At 47.3% G+C, this 25,223-nt stretch overlaps 1 protein-coding gene across 1 annotated transcript in view; it reads left to right on the plus strand.

Annotated features, from left to right (window-relative positions):
• KCNQ3 (potassium voltage-gated channel subfamily Q member 3) overlaps positions 1-25,223 on the plus strand; it is a 242,195-nt gene that overhangs the window by 182,242 nt on the left and 34,730 nt on the right. The window contains exons 2-6 of the mRNA XM_084848784.1: positions 15,573-15,663; positions 20,595-20,721; positions 22,476-22,648; positions 23,417-23,569; positions 24,037-24,147. Coding sequence (XP_084704910.1) covers positions 15,573-15,663; positions 20,595-20,721; positions 22,476-22,648; positions 23,417-23,569; positions 24,037-24,147 — 655 coding nt within the window. The remainder of the gene's footprint in view (positions 1-15,572; positions 15,664-20,594; positions 20,722-22,475; positions 22,649-23,416; positions 23,570-24,036; positions 24,148-25,223) is intronic.

The following is a 25,223-nucleotide window of genomic DNA, read 5'->3' on the forward strand; positions in this document are numbered from 1 at the left end:
GTGTTGGGGGACTTCAACGTACATTCGGAGGCCATCCTCACAGGAGCACCTCGGGACTTCATGGAGACCATGGCCTCCTGGGAGCTGCACCATATTCTAACTGGGCCCACCCATGTAGCCGGTCATGCACTAGACCTTGTGTTTGTTTCTGGAGAAGCGGTGAGTGATCTGGAAGTCGGGGGTATATCCACCACCCCCTTGTCATGGTCAGATCACTATCTGGTGATGTTGGACTTCTCGGTTCCACAACCCCTCCGCAGGGGTGGAGGACCCATTAAAATGGTCCGCCCCAGGCGTCTTATGGATCCAAATGGATTCCTGAATGTGCTTGGGGATTCTCTGGGGCATGCCAACGGCCACTCGGTCGAGACCCTGGTGGGTGGCTGGAATGCCGCAATCACTGGGGCATTAGATCAGGTGGCTCCGAAACGCCCTCTCCCCCTGAACAGGGCTCAGACTGCACCATGGTTCAATCCGTGGTTACGAGCTCTGAAACAGGAGGTGAGACGGCTAGAGCACCGGTGGCGGGAGTCTCGCTCCAAAGATGATCAGACACGGGCTAGAGCTGTATCTTCAGCCTATCACGTGGTGGTGAAGGCAGCAAAAAAGGAATATTATGTTGCCTCCATCGCGTCTGCAGAGTGCTGTCCCAGGAGGCTGTTCCAAGTGGTCCGGAGCCTGGTCGGTCCTGTGGCTCCGGAACCACTGGAGCATTCTAAGGCCTCCTGTGAGGCTTTGGCAAGGCACTTTGCAGATAAAATTGATCAGATTAGGTGTGTTACTCTGCACACTGTGGATACAGTTAGTGAGCAAGAGGCGGCCTGTGGCAAACCGGTTTTGTGGGATCGGTTCCAGCTTCTTCCTCCTGATGAAGTGGACAAGGTGCTTTCATCTGTAAGGCCGACCACCTGCTTACTTGATCCTTGCCCCTCTTGGCTCATTATGAGCTGCAGAGAGAGACTGGGTGAGGGGATCAAGGTGGTGGTGAACGCCTCCCTTGAGGAGGGAGTGATGCCATCAGCCCTCAAGGAGGCAGTGATGAGACCGCTCTTAAAGAAGCCCTCCTTGGATCCTCAAGTTCTGAACAACTTTCGCCCAGTCTCAAATCTGCCATTTTTGGGCAAGGTGATTGAGCGGGTGGTGGCGGTGCAGTTGAAGGCACACTTAGAAGAAACTGATTATCTAGACCCATTTCAGTCGGGCTTCAGGCCTGGGCATGGGACAGAAACGGCCTTGGTCGCCTTGGTGGATGATATGAGGAGGGCACTGGATAGGGGTGAATGCTCCTTCCTTGTTCTCCTCGACCTCTCAGCGGCTTTTGATACCGTTGACCACGGTATCCTCCTGGACCGCCTGGAGGGGTTGGGCACTGGAGACACCGTATTGCGGTGGTTCCGGTCCTTCCTCTCTGGCAGGTACCAGAGGGTAGCACTGGGAGAGGAGGTTTCGGACCCGTGGCCACTTGTGGGGTGCCACAGGGTTCCATCCTCTCCCCGATGCTATTTAACATCTATGTGAAGCCGCTGGGGGCTATCATCAGGAGGTTTGGGGTGCAGTGTCATCAATATGCGGATGACACGCAGCTCTACCTCTCATTCAAATCTTCACCAAGGTTGGCCGTAGAATCCCTGTCCAAATGTCTGGAGACGGTGAGTGGCTGGATGGGGAGGAATAAGCTGAAGCTGAACCCTGACAAGACCGAGGTACTTTTGGTGGGAGACAAGAGGAGGCTGGGGGATGTTGACCTGGTGTTGAATGGGGTACGGCTACCCTTGAAAGACCAGGTCCGCAGCCTGGGGGTCATTTTGGACTCCCAGCTGTCCATGGAGGCTCAGGTGTCAGCTGTGAGCCGGATAGCGCTTTATCAACTCCATCTGATACGGCGGCTGCACCCCTTCCTTCCCGACCATCTGCTCCCATTGGTAGTACATGCCCTGGTCTCTTCTCGTTTAGACTACTGTAATGCGCTCTACGTGGGGTTACCCTTGAAGACGGTTCGGAAGCTGCAGCTGGTACAGAATGCGGTGGCTCGCCTGATTAAAGGCAGCCGCCGGCGAGGTCACATCACTCCAGTGCTGAAGGAGTTGCACTGGTTACCAGTTGTTTTCCGGGCCAAATTCAAGGTGTTGGTTTTGACCTTTAAAACCCTATATGGTTCCGGCCCAGCCTATCTTAAGGAGCGCCTCCAGCAACACCAGACAGGCCGCTTAACAAGATCAGCCTCGGATGGCCTTCTCTCTGTCCCATCAGCCAGGACAGCTAGACTGGTGGGGACGAGGGAGAGGGCCTTCTCTGTGGTGGCCCCCACTCTGTGGAACTCCCTCCCTAGGGAACTCCGTCATGCCCCCTCTTTAATGAGCTTCCGTCGTGCATTAAAAACGTGGTTGTTCAGGCAGGCATTTGGGGTGGGTTAGGGTATTTTAAAAAAAAATATGGTAGAATTTTATTGTTTTAAATTGTTTTATGGTGTGTTGTACATCGCCCAGAGTGGCTGGGTGACCAGCCAGATGGGCGATTAATAAATTTAATAAATAATAATAAATAAAATGCATTTCCTCTTTTTTGGCAATGCATAAAAGGCCCCCTTGTTTGCATGTGGAAGGACCCATATTTAGTCCTATGCGTCTCCAGTTGAAAAGGATCTTGGGTAGCGAGGCTGCCAATTAACCCCTTCCTGAGACCTTGGAGAACCATTACCAAACAGATTAGACTGTACTACTGGACTAGATGGGCCAATGGTCTGACTTGCTACAAGGTATCTATATATATAAGGTGGCCACGTTTTCTATATAACAGAGGTCTGTCCTCTATGTGAAGGCATCCTCTAGTTTATTTATTTACTTTTATTTATTTATATTTATTTATGTATTACATTTTTATTCTGCCCAGTAGCCGAGGCTCTCTGGGCAGTCCACAATTAAAACCATAAAATACAACTTGACAAGACATAATATAAAAGTTTAAAAGTACCACATAAAACCAAAGTAAAACCCAGCCGCAGTTACAGCCCAGGTAAAGCCTGGGTAAAAATATGTGTTTTCAGGAGACATTAAAAGATGTTACAATAGAAGTGAGGGGAGATAGGATAGCGCTCTTCAAGTAGGTGAAAGGTTGTCCCAGAGAGGAAGGCCAGGATCTCTTCTCGATCATCCCAGAGTGCAGGACACGGAATAATGGGCTCAAGTGACAGGAAGCCAGATTCCGGCTGAACATCAGGAAAAGCTTCCTTACTGTCAGAGCAATACGACAGTGGAACCAATTCCCTAGGGAGGTGGTGGGCTCTCCCGCACTGGAGGCCTTCAAGACGAGGCTGGACAGCCATTTGTCAGGGATGCTCTGACTTGGATTCCTGCACTGAGCAGGGGGTTGGACTCAAGAGTCTTATAGGCCCCTTCCAACCCTACTTTTCTATGATTCTATGATTCTGCCTCCCAAACTACACAAAGGGGGAGGGGTTTCCAGAGGGTGGCTGCCACTGCAGAGAAGGCCTGCTGTTGAGGTTCTTCATGGTGACATTCCATAGCTCTGCACCTTGGATAGCTCCTTTAGAGTTCTGACTGGTTCTGACTGAAACCCGTGGATTTACTGCCCCAGTGACATCAGAGCCACCAGCCTGCACTGCTTTACACCATGAAACCAAGAAGTTTTTCTTCATTCATTCTTTTATTAAATTTCAATACTGCCCAATCAGCAAAGCTGTCTGGGAAGTTTACAAACATTAAAACCATAGAAATATCATATAGTAACATAATATGAAACCAGTTACATACAAAAATTATATAACAATGTCAAACAATTAATAATAAAACCCAGGAGCCTTATCATATGCTGTCAGATGCCTGGGAGTAGAGGAAAGTCTTAACCTGGCACCAAAAAATGACAATGTTGGTGCCAGGTGAATCTCACTGGGGAGAGCATTCCACAATTGCGGGGCCACCACCAAGAAGGCCTTCTTCCTTGTTGCTATTCTGTGAGTCTCCCATCCTTCTCATTGTAAGATCTTCTTTGCCGCAGCAAAGATGACTGACTTATCAAGCGATTATGTTCACTGTGTGGTAAGCGGTCATCTGTATTCGCTCCATGTCTACATTTTAGCATTCCAAACTCCACGTCCCATTGTGGGAAACAGACTTAATTTATTGGGAATTTAGACTATAAAATTAATAAAGCAGTCTCGCATTTTGCAATAATACTCTCTGCTGGAAGTTTGATATAACTGTCTGCATCTGCAAATGTCAAGTTAAACAGGGAGAATGCAGCTTGAGATATTAACATGTCAGCTGAGTGAATGGAAGTGTCGTATATTCTGTCGAAAATCATTGTTGCTGATCCTGGCAAAATGTTTCAGGGATGCAATCAAAGCAGCTCTGGAAAAGGCTGATATTCTCCTCCAAAGATTTCAGCATCAGACTTCCTCTAAAATACTGCTTGCTTACAGATGGCTGCTCTGCCTTCTTCAATGTTGCTCAATTGCTGATGGAAATACAGACGGGAAGACATTTTTACCTAGGTACAATACACAGCATAGTATATGCAGATGCTGAAGTATAAATCAGAGTTCTGATGACGTGAAGACCAGTGTGTTGCTAATCCAAAGTTCACCTTCAGGGAGGGTGTGAATCATCCGTTGTGCATCCGTTGCTTGGAATTCACATTCAAAATAGAATAATGGATGAATGTATGGTGCCAAGCTAGGAATCAGAAGCGAGTCTTTGGTTCTGATCCGTGCATCAACCCGTTGGCCTTCTTCAAAGCGATGCTCATCCTCAGAGCTCCCCTCTCCACTACCGTACAAGGTTAGGAACATAGGAAGCTGCCTTACAGTGGTCCATCTAGCCCAGTATTGTTGACACCGACTGGCAGTGGGTCTCTAGGGTTTCAGGCAGGAATCTTCCTTCACCGTACCTGGAGAAGCTGGGGATCGAACCTGGGACCTTCTGCATGCAAAGCATGTGCTCTGTCACACTGAGCTATATAGTACAGCAGGGCTGTTGAACCTCCTTCAGCCTGAGGGCTGAATTCCATTCTGGAGAAGCTCTTGGGGGCAGCATTCCAATGGTGGGTGGGGTCAAAGGCAAAAGGGGCAGGGCCAAAGTACAAACAATACCAGCATGTTTTAGCTTACAGCTCTTATTGCCAATGGCTAACCCTTAGAAGACTTAGAATGGGCAAAAATGGCACACAAGCCAGGAAACCACCAAATAACCTGTGTTTGGGGAAAGGGGACAGGGACAGGAGAAGGGGGCAGGGTCTTCTGGGATCCCAGGCCGGCCAGATTTGGCCCCCAAGTCTGTGGATCTGCACTCCTGTTGTAAAAGATTCCAAGAAGACAATCTGAAAGATTGTCTCCTCCCAGATGTCCCTGCCCAGACCCTAAGATCATCCTCGGTGGTTCTTCTCCAAGAGTCCTCATGACCCCACCAAAGGAAGTGAGGTGGGTGGCTACTAAGAAGAAGGCTTTTTCTGTGGTAGCACCCCAGTTGTGGAATGAGCTTCCCAGAGAGGCTCACCTGGCACCTACATTGTACATTGAAGCTACAGAGAGCTTCGGCTATTGGGCGGTATAGAAATGAAATAAATAAATAAATAAATAAATAAATAAATAAATAAATAAATAAATAGTGCTTCTTCTGACACCAGGTGAAGGCATCCTTATTTCCCCAGGCATTTTAGACTTTTAGTTTCTATTGATTTAAATCTATTATGGTGTTTTGAATCTTTGCATTCCTGCTGAGTTTTATTTTGTGTGTGTGGGGTTTACATTTGTTTTATACCATAGCTTTAAACATTCATATTTGTATCTGGTGTTGTACTTTATGGTTTTAATGGTTGTGAACTACCCAGAGAGCTTTGGCTGTTGAAATGTATAAAATAGAAGGCAAAGCATGTGCAATTCCCTCAATGCTCAAAAGTGCTATATCAATAGGGTGCACGAGGCCATCTGACCCCATGCCCCACCACTGATGCACCCGTCAGCCACATACATTTGGCCAGTGAAAGAAGGGCCCCTCCGTGCATACTGGCATATGCCTGTAGGGCCCCTGCTTTGGTTTCAGCCTGGACTGAGGCTACTTGAGGACTAGCACTGTCCAGCATCCTCAGTCTGCTGTGGTGGCCCAGTACCCTGGCAGGTTCCAGTGGTGCTGATGTCTGTCCTGCATTGGCATCACCCTTCCTGCTCATGTCCCCTGGCTCAGATTTCCTGAGCAGCAGCAGTGGGAGGTTGGAAAGCCACCATTTTCACAAAGCTGGTGTGGTGTAGTGGTTAGAGTGTCGAAGTTGGACTCGGGAGATCCAGGTTCTAGTCCCCACTCGGCCATGAAGCTCACTGGGTGCCTTTGGGCCAGGCATTGACTCTCAGCCTAGCCTACCTTACAGGGTTATTGTGAGGATGAAATGGAGAGGAAGAGGACCAGGTAAGCCGCCTTGAGTTTTTTTGCAAGAGGGAAAAAGGGTAGGATGTAAATGTGATGACGATGACGCCCCAGAGCAGCCTTCCACAACCTGGCACCCTCCAGATGTGTTGGACTACAACACAAGCTGGCTGGGGGATTATGGGATTTGTAGCAGGGGAAGGCTGCCCTAGAGCGACAGTATACTGCAGAAAAGTCAAAATGTGCTGCCTTGGGTAAGGTGGGGGCACCAGTGTTGGGGGAGGCTGGGGAGCACTTCGATGGGGGGGAGTACTCACACCTGTCACTGGCCTTGCTCGGTCTGATCCCGAGAAGCTGGCGTGGAACTTCCTACTGCTCCAGAAAGTAGGGAGTAGAAAATGTTATTATGGATGGACCAAGCCACACTAAGACTCAAGGAAAGAGCTATTTTGCATCACCGGCGAGTACGTTTACGATAGTATATTTCTTTACTACTTATTTATTTAAAGTATTTTTATCATAGTCCTTAGCGAATAAGGGCTCCAGAGTGACTTACAGTCAATTAGTAAACAAAACAGTCCCTGCCAGCAGGCTTACAATCTAAAAAAAAGATATGACACACAAGGGGAAAGGGAAGGGGATGGAAGGGGTGGGAGGGAGTAGGTTTCCATCAGGGCTGGTGGAATGGCTCAGCTTACCCTCTCATCTCCCAGATGACTGTTGGGGGACAGTCCAACTGGAGCAGACCCAGATGTTCCCTTTGCCTGATCTTGTCTTCCTTGCGCCATTTTTTGCTCCACAGGGCTGTTGATGTCAGGTGGCCTTATGTGTGTGTGCTGTCTTCACGGATATGGAAGGAGAAGTGCTTTCAGGTTTTCAAGAAATTGGCTTTGGTCCGTCAGCAGCACATGAAGCAAGAAAAGCCAAGTATGCACCTCCTAAAACCCCATCTTCCTTGCTTCGTGTGCCCCTGATGGGCCAAAGCCGATTTGATGAAAAATGTCATCAACCCGATAGGCGCTGCTCAGCAAATGAGAGAGTTGTTCCTTGCCCCTGTCCACACTCCCCTGCTCAGGGAAGTTTACTGGAAGCCCTGAAGTAAGCCCCTGTAGTTTACCCCACCTCTCCCCTCTCATCCAGCATTGGGGTGAATCCCCATCCTGTATCTGGAGAAAAAGCAAACTTCGCAGCATGATCCTCATGAAGGGTTACTTGAAAGTAAGTCCCATTGAACTCAGTGGGACTTACTTCCCTGTTCGAGGCTGCAGGGGAGCGAGATTTACTTCTTACTGGGAGCAAAACTCATACCGGGGGGCGGGGGCAGCAGTGGCTTCACAGAGACTCTCATCCAGCAGAGGGATATGTAAAAGATCAAAAGAGCCCTAATGCGGTTTTCTCAATGGGAAAAGCAGGCTATATAAGGTGAATGGGCAGAGGAACGACTGTGTTATAGTGAGTGATCACTACAGCGCTAATGTGAATGGGGAAAAAAGAGGGAATGGGGTGACTGGGTCACAGCAGGTCACAGAGGTACACCCAGGATTTAATGTGGGGGGACAGGGCACACTGTGCCAGAACCTCGCAGAAGGCACGTTTAAGGGGGGGGAGCACTAAACGGACTTTTGGATGGTGCACACTGTGGCAGAACTGCACTGGAGGCTCATTTAAGGGGGAAAGATGCACTAAAAGGACTTTCGCATGGGGCACACTGTGGAGGAATAACGCAAGAGGCTCGTTTAAGGGGGGGGATGCATTAAAAGGACTTTCAGATGGGACACACTGCAGCTGAACCGCACAGGAGGCTCATTTAAGGGGAAAAGATGCACTAAAAGAACTTTTTATAAAGTGCGTCTTTTCCAGAAGGAAGCAGCCTGGGGTTGCTGCGGATTGGTAACAGCGTCATCTGTCATGAACGACCCCAATGTGCTCCCCCTCCGCATGTAATCCGCTGTGTAGATTGGCCGTGTGTGTGCATGGCAGGGGTGGGGGGACAGCCCAGTTGCACAGTCTTGTCGAAATTGCATAGCATATTCAGCTGGAACATGAACGCTGTGGTTCTTGAATCTGAATTCTGAGCACTCGAACTTGCTTTACTTTCACATATCCTAGGCATGCCTGCACGGAAGTGAGTCCTGCCAAATGAATTGCGGCTGACTCCCGGATAAGTGTGCCGAGGGCTGTAGCCTTTAATTTTACACGTGGCCCTGGGTGGACTGTCTTCATGGCCAAATTCCTTTCGCCAAGATGGGCGATGATGCTTGCCTTGCTGCGCCGTGATAGGAGGCGATTATGTGGTGATTGTCGCTGCTGGATGGGTGCAGCCATGCTGCAGCTTAAGACAGGAAGCATGGAACACAACTGCCAATCTTCTGGTTGGAAACAGCATGTGCTTGAGATTTATTTATTTATTTATTTAAAACATTTCTTGGCTGCTTTTCAGGGCAGCCTCCCAAGGCAGCTTACAGCAATAAAATACATAAAAATGCTTAAAATATTAAAAGTGATAAAAACATAAAAATGACAGTAAAACGACAATGAAAACAACAATTCAAACCAACAATCAAACCAACAATGATGTTAACACAGCAACAGCAGCGGTCATATCCATAGAAAGCCAAGGTAAAATAATATGTTTTCAAGGCCTTCTTAAAAGCCTGCAATGACAGAGAGTGGGGTGGCATGAGAAACAGTCCGTGAAAGGATGCATTGTCTGTTGTCTATTGAACTTTTATTACTCATTCAGACACAGCAATGCTGTGGCTAGCATAACGGGTTTACTTAAAGGAGTTGCGTACGGCTCCCTCGCAGCGCTCTAAGCACAGACCTGCAGCAGGGTTTTTCCTGCTCCAGGCAAAGAGGAATAGAGAGAGGGATTCTGGTTGCTGGCCTGTTCTTAAGGAGACCATTAACACAACACACTTTGATTTGAACCCCACAGCTGAATCCCAGTTGAAGTAAACACAGCAGCACTTTTTAGGCCAGGTGAGGGGAACAGGTTTTAGGTGGGAGGATCAAATGGCACTCCCCTGGGCCCCTATGGGCAAGATGACATCAGTGGACATGGCCCCACCTTGCTGTCATTGGGAGGCATGACCACGCCCCGCTGTCGTCATTGGCTCAGACTCTTTTTTTTTTACTTCCTCCATGCTGAGTGGGGCACAGAGTACCGTGCCGCCACCCCCAACAAGGAGAAAGGGGATTGGCTGGCACTGGGAGGAGCAGCTGCTCCTTCCAGCACTGTCAGGGACCCTGGCTTTGTGCAGCATCCCCAAGAGGCTGGTGCATGCTGCCCAAATGAACTTGGGCAACTTTGCATGGTATGTGCTATCCCCATGGGGGCAAACAGCCTGTAGTGGGAAGAGTGGTTGCTCATCTCAGCACCATCTGAATCCCCAGCTTCATGCTCAGGGAGAGCTGACCTCCTGCTGAGGTTCAAGTCAGACATGCTGCCACCTCATCTCCTGGGGCAATCTTAGTGGGTCGAGAGCATGGGTGCAGAACAACAGTCCTGGAAGCCAAATCCATTTCTCTGGAGTTCCCCAGATGGCCACGCTCCTTTCCACCAACCACCAGTCATTGGGGGGAGGGTGTTCCCCAGCTTTTGTGAAGTTCTTTTCCCATTCTAAAAGTTGGAAACACCTCTCCCAAGGCTTAGTTACTGGCAGTAGGAGCATTAAGCTAAAAGATGCTGGCATTTTGGCCCTGCCCCTGTTGTCTTTGGCCCTGCCCCTGTTGTCTTTGGCCCTGCCCCTGTTGTCTTTGGCCCTGCCCCTGTTGTCTTCTGCCCCACACACCACTGGAATGTGGCCTCTGAGCACTTCTCTATAATTGAATTTGGGCTTTAGGCTGAAAGAGGTCCTGCTCTCCTGGGCTAGAGAGGGAAGAAGATTATCAAGTTGTTGGTTCCTCCAAATTGGCACCCCCCTTGGAAGGACTATCTTCCCAGGTGCTGGATAATTATTCTCTGCTGACTTCCATGGGGCCCCCTCAGGACTAGAGTCAGGAATAGGGCCCTCCTCTACCTCTGAGGACTTGTGCAGTTCAGGCCTGGTCCCACAACTGATACTTGGAGAACCGCTACTGCCTTCCCTTCCCTTGGAGAACCAATACTACTCCTCCTTCCCTTGAAGAACCGATACTACTCTTCCTTCTCTTGGAGAACTGATACTACCTTCCCTTCCCTTGGATCAACAGAGCTTGTGAAGAAACCCCAAATATATACCCTGCAATCTCTCAAGCAGCAGTGTGTGAGATGGTGTGGTAGTGCTTGGCTTAACACTTGAGGTCTCTAGTGTGCATTTGTTGGCTACATAAGTTAAACCTGCCCATTGCCCAGAACTCATAAGACAAAGTCCATGGATGGGTAGAGAGGCTGCACATTTGACAAGCAGTTTGGGGCAAAGGGAGGAGAGAAGCAGGTTTCCCAGAAACAAGGGCAGGCAGAGACAGGTCTTTCAGGACCATGGACAGGGCCCAGAAAGCAGATGACTTGTTCCAACAAGAACTCAACTGAGCCATTTTCTTTCGCCATGGGCCTGGTGATACCTCTCAGGCTCCTCCCCCTTGCTGAGAAATCTAGAGCTTTAAAGGGAGCCTAGCACTCTATCAACTCCCCATAGTTTCCCACCGGTCACACTTCCTGATTTGGCAAGTGGTTTCAGTGGGGTATAAGGCCACTGGGGTGAGGATTCTGGTCTGTCCATGGAATTGGGCTGTACTACTGCAGTCTCAGAGTGTCTCAATCTAGGAAAGGGATGGGAAACTTTGGGGGGTCCAGGGGGCATTTTCACCACCCTGGATCCTCTGTGGGCTTCACTCCTGCCACTGCACTGCAGAATTTGAGGGTAGTGGCCAAAAGAATCAGTGTTTTGCCACCAATTCTTTTGCAGCAAACTGCTACAGAAGCCTAAAATGGCCACATTCTTTGGTCGTTTTAGGCTTCTGGAGTGTTTTGCTGCCAAAAACTGGCAGCAAGCTGGTGATTTTATTTTATTTTATTTTATTTTGCTGCTGTGAATTTCTATGGGGTGCGGGGAGAAAGCTGTTTGCTCTTGTTATCCATCCCTGGTCTAGGGAGATGCAGGCTCACCAGCCTTTAGCTCAGTCTCCCTAGTTGCTAAACTTGGGGTTTGTCTAGGTTCAGGCCCAGTGCTAGGGCTCAGGCCCAGTACCTCCTCCAGTGGAGGCTGGTGGCTCAGAGCACCTTGGATAGCTCCTTTAGAGTTCTAACTGGTTCTGACTGAAACCCAGAGTGGATTCACTGCCCCACTAACATCAGAGCCACCAGCCTCCACTGGCATCCTCCGCGTGCACTGATGGCCCCTCATCCCCTGTGTCTGTGCCCAGGTTGCTGCAGGGAGCCAGGGTCCTGAGAACCATTCAGTTGGGGCAAGGAACCTTAGGCCCCTGGGTTGAATTCAGCCTGCCAGGTCTACCCCCCTGGCTTGCAGCCCCTGGCCCCCACAGAAGGCAGTCCCTTTCCCCAAAGCCACCCCCCTCAGAGAAGGTAGCACTGCTTGAGGCATCTGTTCAGCCAGCTTGGCTCGCCTCTCACCTTTCCTGTTGGGAAATGCAAAGGCTGAGCCAACCTGGCTCAGTTGGGAGCCACGGCTTCAAGGGGCTCCTGGTGCCTTGAAGAGTTGGCTGCTGCAGGCTGCACTCTTCACTCCCTGCCTTTTCTGTTGTGAAAGGTGTGGAGTGAGTGAGGCTGGCCCAGTGTATGTGAAGGGTGTGTGTGTGTATGTGTGTGAATGGTGTGCAGACAAGCAGCATTCAGGGATCTGCAGGCCAGCGGTGTGGCTGACCCTTCCTAATTTTGGCTGCGGCCTTTCCCACTGCAGGCATAGGGTAGACCCCAACGAACGTCCTACTTAGAGTAGACCCATCAAAATGAATGGACTTAAGTTAGTTTACTCTAAGGACTTTAGTTGGACTCTACCCATGCAACCCCCAACATGCTTACCTGGAACCAATATGGCCCTTGGGCCAAAAAAAGGTTCTCTGCCCCTGCATTCCATGAAATATGATGTTACTGACTTTTACACCCTCCAAGATTCTGTTAACCAGGTCAAATTTTTGGGTTTTGCAAATGAAGAAATTCATGGAAACTGGCCCACAAGTTAACAGCAACAACAACAACAACAACAACAAGCAGGGCCAGTTTTTGTTGTTGGCAGCCAATTATACAAACCCATGAAGCAAAAGTCTGTGTAATGTCCGGCTTTATATGTTATGGCTGGGATTCAGAGCTTCTCTAGCGCTGAGCCAGAAGATTTCTGCTTGAATGGAGGGGAATGATGTGAGGCCATCTCCCCCACCACCAAATTTCAGGGAATGGGGAGCAAAATTGGGGGGAAATAACCACCCACCTCCGGAGCTGCTTCTGAAGGATAGTTTTTCTCTCCCAGAAGCCTCCACGAGCAATGGTACATGATGGAATATCACTGTATTGGGGGCTTCTAGGTAAAGATGGTGCCCAGCAGCCACCAGGAACTCCAGGAGTGGGCAATAACCTTTGCACACACACACCCTGAACTCCCCGCCCTCAAAATCAGCCAAATTGGGGGGGCGGGTTGGCTCAGCCCTAGTTATGATAGGCATAATACACAGATAAGGCTGTGGAGAAAGTGGATAGGGAGACATTTTTCTCCCTCTCTCATAATACTAGAACCCAATGGGGTCATCCTATGAAGCTGATGAGTGGGGCATTCAGGACAGATCAAAGGAAGGGCTTCTTCACACAGTGCATAGTTGAACTATGGATTTGCTACATCACAAGATGTAGCGATGGCCGCCAGTTTGGATAGCTTTAAATGGGGATTAGACAGATTCATGGAAGACAAGGCTATCAATGGCTACTAGTCCTGACAGCTACATCCTAGCTCCAGTATTTAAGGTAGCATGCTTTTGTACACCAGTTGCTGTGGAACAAAACTGGGAGGATGCTACTGCACTCATGTCCTGCTTGGCCACTGTGTGAACAGAATGCTGGATGAGATGGACCCTTGGTCTGATCCAAGAGGGCTCTTCTTATGTTCTTATGGTTCTTGGGTTGTTGTTTTTTTAAAGCAGAAACATCGATATGAAATTTAACATTTCAGAATTCTTTGTAATACATCAGAACTGATACTTTAAGGGCACAACCTTATGCATGTTGAGACACAAAAAGTCCTACCACTCCCCCTGTGCCCCAGCCAGCATGTCTGGCTGGGGCATGCTGGGAGTGGTAGGACTTTTTTTTCTGTCTAATCATGAATAGGATTGCACCCTAAAAAAAGAATATTTTTTCCGCTGATGCTAACTAAATTCCTGTTCCTAACCGCAGTGGATGGAGCCCACTTGTTCCTTCCTTACATAGGCATGTGCTGCCTCCTTGTGGCCAAAGCAAAACACTCTCTTTTCCTTGAGTGGATTTCGAGAAATGGGAACCTTCAGGATTTTTCAGTGTTTTTCCAGCATGTTGCTCTTTTCCCCCTTCGATATATGACTGAAGACTCTTAAATGGTCTTACTAACCAATGGAATCCATGCATGCACATTGGAGGGTGGAAGAAGGATTACATTTAGCTGCCCTTGATGTCCCTATGGCACATGGCGCCCTCTGGGTGTGTTGGGACTACAACTCCCATCATCCCCAGCCAGCTGGGGCCCAATAATTTCAAGGACACCAGGTTGGGTTAAGGCTGCCTGCCCTATGGTCACATTTCCACATTGGGCGCTATATCAAAATTTCAAATTTATGCATTTATTGATTGATGGATTGATTACATTTTTTAAAATTGCTCATTAACCGTAGTTTTGTGGTCAGTGTACAAGGTAAAATAAATGTGAGTAATGGAATCTCTGAAACACAACTCTGTGGAAATCCTGGAGCCATCAGCGCTATATATTTCCAGGCTTTTCTACATGTTTTATTTTTCATTCTAAGAGTTTGAAATGCCTCTCCTAACACTTTTAAGCTACAATATGCTTGTAGTTTGGTGTCTTGTATTTTGGTGAATGTTGTGTTTTTATATTTTAATGAGATTTAATCATTGGATTTTAATTATGCTGCTCGATGTTTTTAGGATTGTGAAATGCACCTGTAGAATCTTGATGAGAAGGTGGGGATAGAGATTTAACAATAAATAAATAGTAGATTTTTCTTAACCCCCCCCCCCCACACATACATACTTAATAGTCCAAAATGTTTAGATAACACCATTCAGTGTGGACCGTGGACACAAAGGGTAAAATCCACCATAAGCCCTACTTAGAGTAGACCCATTGAAATTAATGGGATTTAGCTTAGTCATGACTAACCTAAGTCCCATTAATTTCAATGGGTCTAAGTAGGACTTACGTTGGATTGTACCCAAAGTCAGAGGCAGATTCTGTGTAAATGCTATGATATCAGAGGACCATTATATATTACTGGCAGGATCAAGTGGTGATGCTTTTCCTGGACTTATTCCACTATAGTCTTGGAGATGGGGGTTGAATATTTGAATACACCCCAAAGGGGGAAATTCCTCCCTGTACACGCGCACACACACACACACACACACACACACACATATATATATATATATATAAATAAAAGAAACATGTCAAAGAAAAGGTGAGGCTTATCCTTTCTTTCAGACATGCTCTTTTTCAGTGTATAGAAAGTTCTCCCCTGACCTGAGAGACATTCCAGCATGTAACCCCCCACTTGCAGTCTGAAATCCAGGAAAAGCTTTCAGCTGATTGTATAATCTAGACCAGGGTCTATGCCTTGTGCCTTTAAGGGTGGTGTGTGTGTGTGTGTGTGTGTGAGAGAGAGAGAGAGAGAGAGAAAGAGAGAGAGAGAGAGAGAGAGAGAGAGAGAGTAGACACCCATTTACAAAAAGCTTCCCTGCCTGACCATCTGGATGTCTGGGGGTGATTGTCACTTGCCATGGGCAACCAAGGACGTAGCTAGCCTATTTCCAAGCCTGTTATTAGGACTGAAGTGGCCCATTTCCTTGGGAACAGAATCAAGTGCCTGGCTTGTGGCAACCCTTTGGATGGTGGTCTGTTGTTCTCTGGGCCAATCCCCTTAATTTCTGTGTACCTACAGTGCAAACCATTGTATTTTGATTTTTTGTTGTGGTGGTGGTGGTACAAGACCCTTCTAAGGAACTGCTCATAGAAAGCACATCTACTGATACTCTGTTTTCCTTCTTATATCTTCTTCTAGGTTTCTGATAGTCTTGGGTTGCTTGATTTTAGCTGTCCTGACAACATTCAAGGAATATGAAACTGCTTCAGGAAATTGGTTACTGCTGTTGGTAAGTACAGAAGGACTTAAGGAGGAGGAGGAGGGTGTCCTGACTCTGCTGGGTTCCAAGAGAAACAAGCAGTCATTCAGTGGTCACAGAGGCTCCCGTGAAGAGAAGTGACATCTGGCAAGACAAAAGGTCATATCCATTAGGCAGATCATATTTAGCCAGCAAGGGCAGAAGGCAATGAGAACCTTGGACAGTGTTCTGCAAGAATTGCTTGGCTGGAGTAGTTCCTCCTAAAGGGAGCTGCTGCCCCAGCAAGGGACTGTCAGAGACTGAAGGCTTAAACTGGCTGGTCAACTCAGGTCCCTGAGGAGCTCCAACCCCACTAGGTACTGAATGCAAATCTTCAAGACCCATGTTCATTTTTGTAGCCTCACGTTCCTATGCGGATGAAGGATGTTATAGGCTTTGGGAGAGCCCTCCTTGGAGACTGAGGTTGTTGTTGTTGTTGTTCAGTCGTTCAGTCGTGTCTGACTCTTCGTGACCCCATGGACCATAGCACGCCAGGCCTTCCTGTCCTGCGCTCTCTCCCGGAGTGTGCTCAAGTTCATATTCATTGCATCGGTGATACTATCTAGCCATCTCATCCTCTGCCGTCCCCTTCTCCTTTTGCCTTCAGTCTTTCCCAGCATCAGGGTCTTTTCCAGAGAGTTTTCTCTTCGCATTAGGTGGCCAAAATATTGGAGCTTCAGCTTCAGTATCTGTCCTTCCAATGAGCACTCAGGGTTGATTTCCTTTAGTATGGACTGATTTGACCTCCTTGCAGTCCAGGGGACTCGTAAGAGTCTTCTCCAGCACCACAGTTCGAAAGCATCAATTCTTCAGCGCTCAGCCTTCCTTATAGTCCAGCTCTCACAGCCATACATTACTACTGGGAAAACCATAGCTTTGATTAGACGGACCTTTGTCGGCAAGGTGATGTCTCTGCTTCTGACTATGCTGTCTAGGTTGGCCATAGCTTTCCTCCCAAGGAGCAAGCGTCTTTTAATTTCATGGCTACAGTCACCGTCTGCAGTGATCTTGGAGCCCAAGAAAGTAAAATCTGTCACTGCTTCCATTTCTTCCCCTTTCATATGCCAGGAAGTGATGGGGCCAGATGCCATGATCTTCGTTTTTTTAATGTTGAGTTTCAAACCAGCTTTTGCACTCTCCTCTTTCACCCTCAATAAGAGGCTCTTCAGATCCTCTTCACTTTCTGCCATTAGGGTGGTATCGTCTGCATATCGGAGGTTGTTGATAATTCTCCCAGCAATCTTAATTCCGACCTCTGAGTCATCCAACCCGGCATTTCTCATGATGTACTCCGCATATAAGTTAAATAAGCAGGGTGACAATATGCAGCCTTGTCGTACTCCTTTCCCAATTTTGAACCAATCGGTTGTTCCATGTCTGGTTCTTACTGTTGCTTCTTGACCCTCGTACAGGTTTCTCAGGAGACAGGTAAAGTGGTCTGGTACTCCCATCTCTTTCAGAATTTGCCACAGTTTATTGTGATCCACACAATCAAAGGCTTTAGCATAGTCAATCAAGCAGAAATAGATGTTTTTCTGGAATTCTCTTGCTTTCTCCATGATGCAGCGAATGTTGGCGATTTGATCTCTAGTTCCTCTGCCTCTTCGAAACCCAGTTTGTACTTCCGGTAGTTCTCGGTTCGCATACTGCTGAAGCCTAGCTTGTAGGATTTTGAGCATCACCTTGCTGGCATGTGAAATGAGCACAATTGTGCGGTAGTTTGAACACGCTTTGGCGTTGCCCTTCTTTGGAATTGGAATGTAAACTGACCTTTTCCAGTCTTGCGGCCATTGTTGAGTGTTCCAAATTTGTTGGCATCTTGAATGCAGCACTTTAACAGCATCATCTTTTAGGATTTTAAATAGCTCGGCTGGAATACTGTCATCTCCGCTAGCTTTGTTGTTACTAATGCTTCCTAAGGCCCACTTGACTTCACTCTCGAGGATGTCCGGCTCAAGTTCAGTGACCGCACTATCATGGCTATCAGGGACATACAGATCTTTCCTGTATAGTTCTTCTGTGTATTCTTGCCACCTCTTCTTAATCTCATCTGCTTCTGTTAGGTCCCTGCCTTCTTTGTCCTTTATCATGCCCGTCTTTGCACAAAATGTTCCCTTGAGATCTCCAATTTTCTTGAAGAGATCTCTAGTCTTTCCCATTCTGTTGTTTTCCTCGATTTCTTTGCATTGTTCATTTAAGAAGGACTTCTTGTCTCTCCTTGCTATTCTCTGGAACTCTGCATTCAGTTGGATATATCTTCCCCTTTCTCCCTTGCTTTTCGCTTCCCTTCTTTCCTCAGCTACTTGTAAAGCCTCATCAGACAGCCACTTGGCTTTCTTGCATTTCTTTTTCTTTGGGATGGATTTCGTTGCTGCCTCTTGAACAATGTTATGGATCTCCATCCATAGTTCCTCAGGCACTGTGTCTATCAGGTCTAATCCCTGAAATCTATTCCTCACCTCCACTGTGTATTCATAAGGGATATGATTTAGGTCATACCTGAATGGTTTAGTGGTTTTCCCTACGTTCTTCAATTTAAGCCGAAATTTTGCAAAAAGAAGCTCATGATCTGAGCCACAGTCAGCTCCAGGTCTTGTTTTTACTGACTGTATAGAGCTTCTCCATCTTTGGCTGCAAAGTACATAATCAATCTGATTTCGATATTGACCATCTGGTGATGTCCATGTGTAGAGTCGCCTCTTGTGCTGTTGGAAAAGAGTGTTTGCTATGATCAGCGTGTTCTCTTGGCAAAACTCTATTAGCCTTTGTCCTGCTTCATTTTGTACACCAAGGCCATGCTTGCCTGTTATCCCGGTGATTTCTTGACTTCCTACTTTAGCATTCCAATCCCCTATGATGAAGAGGACATCTTTTTTTGGTGTTAGTTCTAGAAGGTGTTGTAGGTCTTCATAGAACTGATCAACCTCAGCTTCTTCGGCCTCAGTGGTTGGGGCATAGACTTGAATTACTGTGATGTTGAATGGTTTGCCTTGGATTCGTACTGAGATCATTCTATCGTTTTTAAGATTGTACCCCAGTACTGCTTTTCCCACCCTTTTGTTGACTATGAGTGCTACTCCATTTCTTCTAAGGGATTCTTGCCCACAATAGTAGATATGATGGTCACCTGAATTAAATTCGCCCATGCCTGTCCATTTTAGTTCGCTGATTCCCAAGATGTCGATGTTCAATCTTGCCATCTCATGTTTGACCACCTCCAACTTACCTTGATTCATTGATCTGACATTCCAGGTTCCTAAACAATATTGTTCTTTACAGCATCGGATTTTCTTTTCACCACCAGACACATCCACAGCTGAGTGTCCTTTCGGCTTTGGCCCAGCCACTTCACTCTTTCTGGCGCTACTTGGAAATACCCTCTGCTCTTCCCCAGTAGTATATTGGACACCTTCCGACCTGAGGGGCTCATCTTCCGGTGTCATCTCTTTTAGCCTTGTGTTATGTTCCATGGGGTTTTCTTGGCAAGAATACTGGAGTGGGTTGCCATTTCCTTCTCCAGTGGACCACATTTTGTCAGAACTCTCTGCCATGACCTGTCCGTCTTGGGTAGCCCTGCACGGCATAGCTTATGGCTTCACTGAGTTACACAAGCCCCTTTGCCACAACAAGGCAGTGATCCATGAAGGGGGACTGAGGTTGAGGGGACTGAGGTTGAGGGGAGAGCCAAATCCTTGGGCCCAGAGGGTGCCTGAGGCAGCACCCAGGGTTCTTCCTGGAGTGGGATGACCAGTGCCTCATTAGGCTCAGGATTCTCTTTAGGGAGATCCTGAGCCTCTGAGCGCAGAGCATGACATCATGATAATGATGATGGTGATGATTCCTGTGAATCAACCCATGCCTGTTAGTTGCTTACGTCGATAGCTGTCAGGATGGCTTTAACTGCAGGACATGAGGGGTCTCCTTTGATGCAGTAAGAATGAGAGTGGTACTGCTGCTAACGACCTGGGGTGTGGTGCTTGTAGATGGGTATCAATTATCTGTGGTTTCTGGGCTTTTGTGCTGTTTTCCTCCATTTGAAAAGGTTGAAAAGCCTCTAGCAAGGCTTAGATACTGGCGGTAAGAGCTTTAAGCTACAATATGCTGGTATTTTGGCTCCACCTCCTTTGCCTTTGGCCCCACCAGCCACTGGAATGCAGCCCCTGAGGATTTCCCTGAATTCGGCTCTCAAGCTGAAAGAGGTTCCACACCCCTGTTTTCGAATATTGCTTTCAGCAAAATTCTCCTTGTTCCAAGGATTTCTTTCACACCTTTAAAATTTTTGCAACTTGGGCTGAATCTACTCATAGCAGTTTTACTGTTATCATACTGCAGTGAGAAGTATTGGTGCCCATCGGTGTCATGTACGCTAGTAGGTACCATTGCAGTATGAGAATGGTAAAACTCCTATGTGTAGATTCAGCCTGCCCCTGGTAATATGTAGGGATGTATGAAAAATTAATTATTGATCAGGATTTACCCGGTTCATGCCTCCCAGAAATGAATGCGGACCTGAATGCAGTTTGCAGTCAAAATCTGTACATTTAGAAGCTTGTGACTGGGATTTGCTCAACCACAGAAACTGTGTTTGCAAAAATGGGTACATTTGAAAAATGTGCATGGAACAAAAAGCGTAGTTTTGAAAAATGGGCCCAAACATCCTTTAACTGATGGGAGAAAAATGTGTACATTTCAAAATGCACACAGTTGATGTGTGCATTTGGAAAACTGCATGAAAATACGGACAAATGTTTGTGAGAAAAAAGAAAAAAAAACAAAGCTTGCAATATGATATGGACTTGAATTGGAATGAGCTTCAAGTTGGAATTCAGAGAACCTTGAAAAGCTCAGGTTTTGCTGAGTTGTACAGCCGTAGTCATATGTCACTCCCTGGTTTTTTCTATTTCTTTCCCATTGTTATGTAGGAAACGTTTGCCATTTTCATCTTTGGAGCAGAATTTGCCTTAAGGATCTGGGCTGCAGGCTGCTGCTGTCGATATAAAGGATGGCAAGGGAGGCTGAAGTTTGCCAGAAAACCACTGTGTATGTTGGGTAAGCACAACCTCTTGCATTGCTGGTTCTCCTAAAACAGAGGGGTAGAACCTCAAGCCCAGAAGCCAAATCTAGCCTGCCTGGAGTCCCAATCTGGCCTGGGGGAATTCCCCAGATGGCCACACCCCCTTTCCTCCACCACCACCACCACCTTTCCACCAACCACCAATTGTTTGTGGTTTCTTGGCCTTTCTGCAGTTTCCCCCCATTCTAACATCTTGAAACGCCTCTCCTAAGGCTTATGTGCTAGCAGTAAGAGCTTTAAGCTGAAATATGCTGCTATGTCTGGTATCTTATTTATTTATTTATTTATTTATGTAATAATATTTATATACTGTAAACATGAGAGAATTTCAGAGCGCTGAACAACAAGGTAAAAGAATAAAACCCCATAATTAAAACAATTAAAACGTTTTAAAAGAACAGATTCTAAACTGAATAACCACAGCTGGTCACTCAGGGAAGGCCTCTCGAAATAACCGTGTCTTCAGGAGGTGCCGAAAGCAACACAACGTTGGCACCTGCCTGACCTCCAAAGGCAGAGAATTCTACAGGAAGGGGGCCACCACACTGAAGGCCCTTTTCCTGGTGGACTCCAATCAGGCCATAGCACCAGGAGCATGTCCTCTGATGACCCCAGTGACCAGGCAGGTTGGTAAGGGAGAAGGTGCTCTCTCAGGTATCCTGGTCCTAAGTTGTTTAGGGCTTTGTACACTACTACCAAAACCTTAAACCTGGCCCGGTAGTGAATGGGCAGCCAGTGCAGTTCCTTCAGCAAAGGAGTTACATGCAGAAAAGCGACAGCTCCTCAAAACAGCAGAGCTGCTGCATGCTGCATGCTGCATTCTGCACTAGCTCCAGCTTCTGCACCAGCCTTAAGGACAGCCCTACATTGAGTGCACTGCAGTAATCCAGTCCTAATGCCTGTACCACTGTGGCCAAGCTATCCCTGTCCAGGAGTAGCCATAGCTGGTGAACTATCTGAAGCTGGTAAAAGGCACTCTGAGCTGCAGCAGCAACTTAGGCTTCCAGAAATTTATTTACTTACTTACTTACTTATGTACTATATTTCTATACTGCCCAATAGCCAAAGCTCTCTGGGCAGTTCCCAGCAATTTTACCCCCCTCCCTCCCTTTCCTTTGACCCCACGCCATTTTGCCTTCGGCCCTGCCCACCACTGGAATGTGGCCCCTGAGAGCTTCTCTGAAATTAAATTTGTCCCCCAGGCTGAAAGAGGTTCAACCCCTCTGATTTAATGGCTATCCACTATTACACCCTAATAATAATAATCCACATTTTGACAAATTGATTTAGGATTAGATGAGGTGTCTAGGACGTATTGTGCTCCCCATGATGTTAATGGGGGCACATCAGAGCGTACTCTCCCTTCAGTCTTGAGCCTTCCTGACCTGGATGAAGCCCTCCACTTTGCATTACTTACTGGTGGTTGGGACACTGTGATGGTGCAGACTGGACTGTAAGCTGGGCAGGCTATTGAGACATTACCATTCACCAACTCCTGGGGACAAAGCAGCAAGACAAACAAAGAAAAAAGATCAGCAACAAACGATCAGCATTATCTGCCAAAATGTTAAATTTAAAAAGCCCCCAAAGATGTTCAGGAAGCCATTTTTCTTTCATACTTTTCAACATTAGGACTTCATAGGGACTTCATAGAAGGCACAAATCAAACCCAATTGTCCACCTTTTTTGTCAGGATTTGTTCTTTGGTTGTTATTTTTTTGCTCCACAGATATCTTTGTACTGATCGCCTCCGTGCCAGTGGTGGCTGTTGGCAACCAAGGCAATGTCCTGGCTACTTCGCTGAGAAGTCTTCGTTTCCTTCAGATCCTGCGGATGCTGCGGATGGACAGGAGAGGGGGCACCTGGAAACTTCTAGGATCTGCTATTTGTGCACACAGCAAAGTGAGCGAGAGCGATTGGTGTACAGGTGCCTGGGCCCGCAGGGATGTAGTACCAACACTTTTTTATTAGCAGGAACGCTGTCATCATCTCCCACTCCCCTCGAAACTTCCTGTTCCCTCTGAGCTTCACTGCAATTCCCACAGGAGTTCTCTGTGTGTGTATGTGAGGGGGGTAGGGGGGAATGTATTTTCCCAGTGGCAATATATAGTTCCTTGTTGTAAGGTAAAGTTAGCCTGGTCTTGAATGGGCAATTAAGACCCATTCGCTTTACAAAAGACCTGCTCCTGGGATGAAAGCTCCCAGAAGTGTTTTGTTGACATGGGTCAACACAACTGCCTGCATTTTTGGACTCTCCTTGGGGGCGTGGCTGTGGGGACTGTCACGATGAGTGCCTGCACATCAAAACTGACTGCTATATCACTGGTGGGAGCAGAAGGCTAGGGAAGGGGAAGGGGATGTAGAGCAATACAATCATGGAAGGTATGACATCCACGGAAGCAGCATTGCTGGTCCAGATACAGGCACAAGTAAATGATGCCAGACTAGAATTACCAGTGTGGCTCTAGGAACATAGGAACCTGCCTTATACTGAGTAAGATGGTTGCTCCATCCTTCTGCATGCAAAGTATTTGTTCTCCTACTGAGCTGCAGTCCCCCCTCTAATTCTCATGAACTCTGAGACATGGACTAGGAAGGAATCTCATGGCCAAAGGCCAGCAATCCGGTGCTTCACTTTTGTTTACAGCAGTTAATGCGTTTCCCTTTTAGGAACTCATCACCGCCTGGTACATTGGGTTCCTGACACTTATCCTCTCTTCCTTCTTGGTTTATCTGGTGGAGAAGGATGTACCTGAAAAGAATGAAGAAGGAAAGGAGACGAAAGAGTTTGAAACCTATGCCGACGCACTTTGGTGGGGACTGGTCAGTACCTGCAGTGATTGTACTGGATGAGATTGGTTTTAGAACATTCATCTGAGTATTCTGGAAACTTTCTAGATTTTAGAATGGTTGTTTTATCATTTTAATGCTAGCTGTTATTCATCTTGGGTTGTGGAGAGGGGTGGGAGAAGGAAGGAAGGAAGGAAGGAAGGAAGGAAGGAAGGAAGGAAGGAAGACTTGTATCATTCAATTTCGATCTCATAAACAAAAGCAAAAATTGCATGCTGTGTTGCCTGCAACATCTCCCAAATGCACTGAAAATCTTGCGCAAGCATGGATACTGAGGAGTCAGGGCTCATAAGGGAAATATTTCCACAGGCTCTCAAAGAAGGTGAGATCCTAAGTGAAAATATGGAGCAGAATTGTGGAGATGAAAAGTACAAGAAATCATTCGCCTTGCCTGTTTGCTTTGTATTTCTTACAGACTGTCCCAAACATTCTCCCCACAGATAACACTAGCAACGATCGGCTATGGTGACAAGACGCCCAAAACGTGGGAGGGACGCCTGATAGCGGCAACGTTCTCTCTCGTAGGAGTGTCATTTTTTGCCCTTCCAGCCGTAAGTTCTGTTGATGACTCCAAGAGAGATGATGTGGTGGAGTGGTTGAAATTTAGGGCGAGCGATTATGCCCCCCCATGCCCTGAAGGGGTCGAGGCTTTGTATTTCAATCAAACATCCCCAAAAGCCCACAGAGTGCTTGCCTCCTCCTCCCCATTCCCCCAAATTCACCTTGGGATAAGAGAGGCAGCAAGATATGCTCTCCTAGTCCCTAGTAGAGCATCTTTTCCCACTTAATACTGGGACTACAAGTCCCAGAATCCCTGGCAGGAAGCTGATGTCCCTCCAGGAGCTGGGAGTGTCTGCTATTGCCAACTCCCCCAGTCCCAAAGTTTTTGTCACGTGGAGAAGACTCTGTTTTGAATCTATTGCCAGACAATTTCTTTGGGTGGCTTTGTGTTCAAGCATTATGAAAGACAGAGGAATTTCCCTCTGTGCAAAGGACAATAGGTGGAGTGAGAGAAACGGGGAAATATGGCAAGCAGCCTTCTCCTGAGTCAGACCTTTGGTCCATCTAGCCCAGTATTGTTGACACTGATTGGCAGAAATGGCTCTCCAGGCAACAGTTTTTCCAGCCCTACCTGGAGATGCCAGGGATTGCATTTAAGACCTTCTGTATGCCAAGCATGAACTCTGCCACTGAGCTATGGCCCTTCCCTAAGGAGAACAAGGAGAGCCAAAGTGCATATCTGGAGCGGGAGCAGGGGAGAAGCCTGGGTCAGGCATCCTTTTAGACTGTGCAGTGTGTAGTGATGGGCGGGTCTGTCAAGTCCATTTCAACTAGAACTGTGCACAAACAGCTTCTCAAAATTCTCCAGCCTATTTGTGGGCAGAGAAATGTGTGGGGGGGGGCAGTTTCCCCGAATTTCTCGCAGGGGACAAGACATTCTCCAGCACTTTCTCACAGACAGGGCTCACTATTGGCAGTGGCTGTAGCACAGGATCTTTCTTTTCTCCTAAGGGTTTTTGGTTTCTTGCACTGCTCCTGCAGGTGGCAACAGAATCAACTGTGCTGAGGCTTCTACTTTTCTGAGGCAGAATTTTGAATTTCTTTTGTTTTTTACCTTACCTAATCG

This window comes from Heloderma suspectum, chromosome 4 (assembly GCF_057233095.1).
Source record: "Heloderma suspectum isolate Gila_16-S chromosome 4, 16-S_ref, whole genome shotgun sequence".
NCBI lineage: Eukaryota > Metazoa > Chordata > Lepidosauria > Squamata > Helodermatidae > Heloderma > Heloderma suspectum.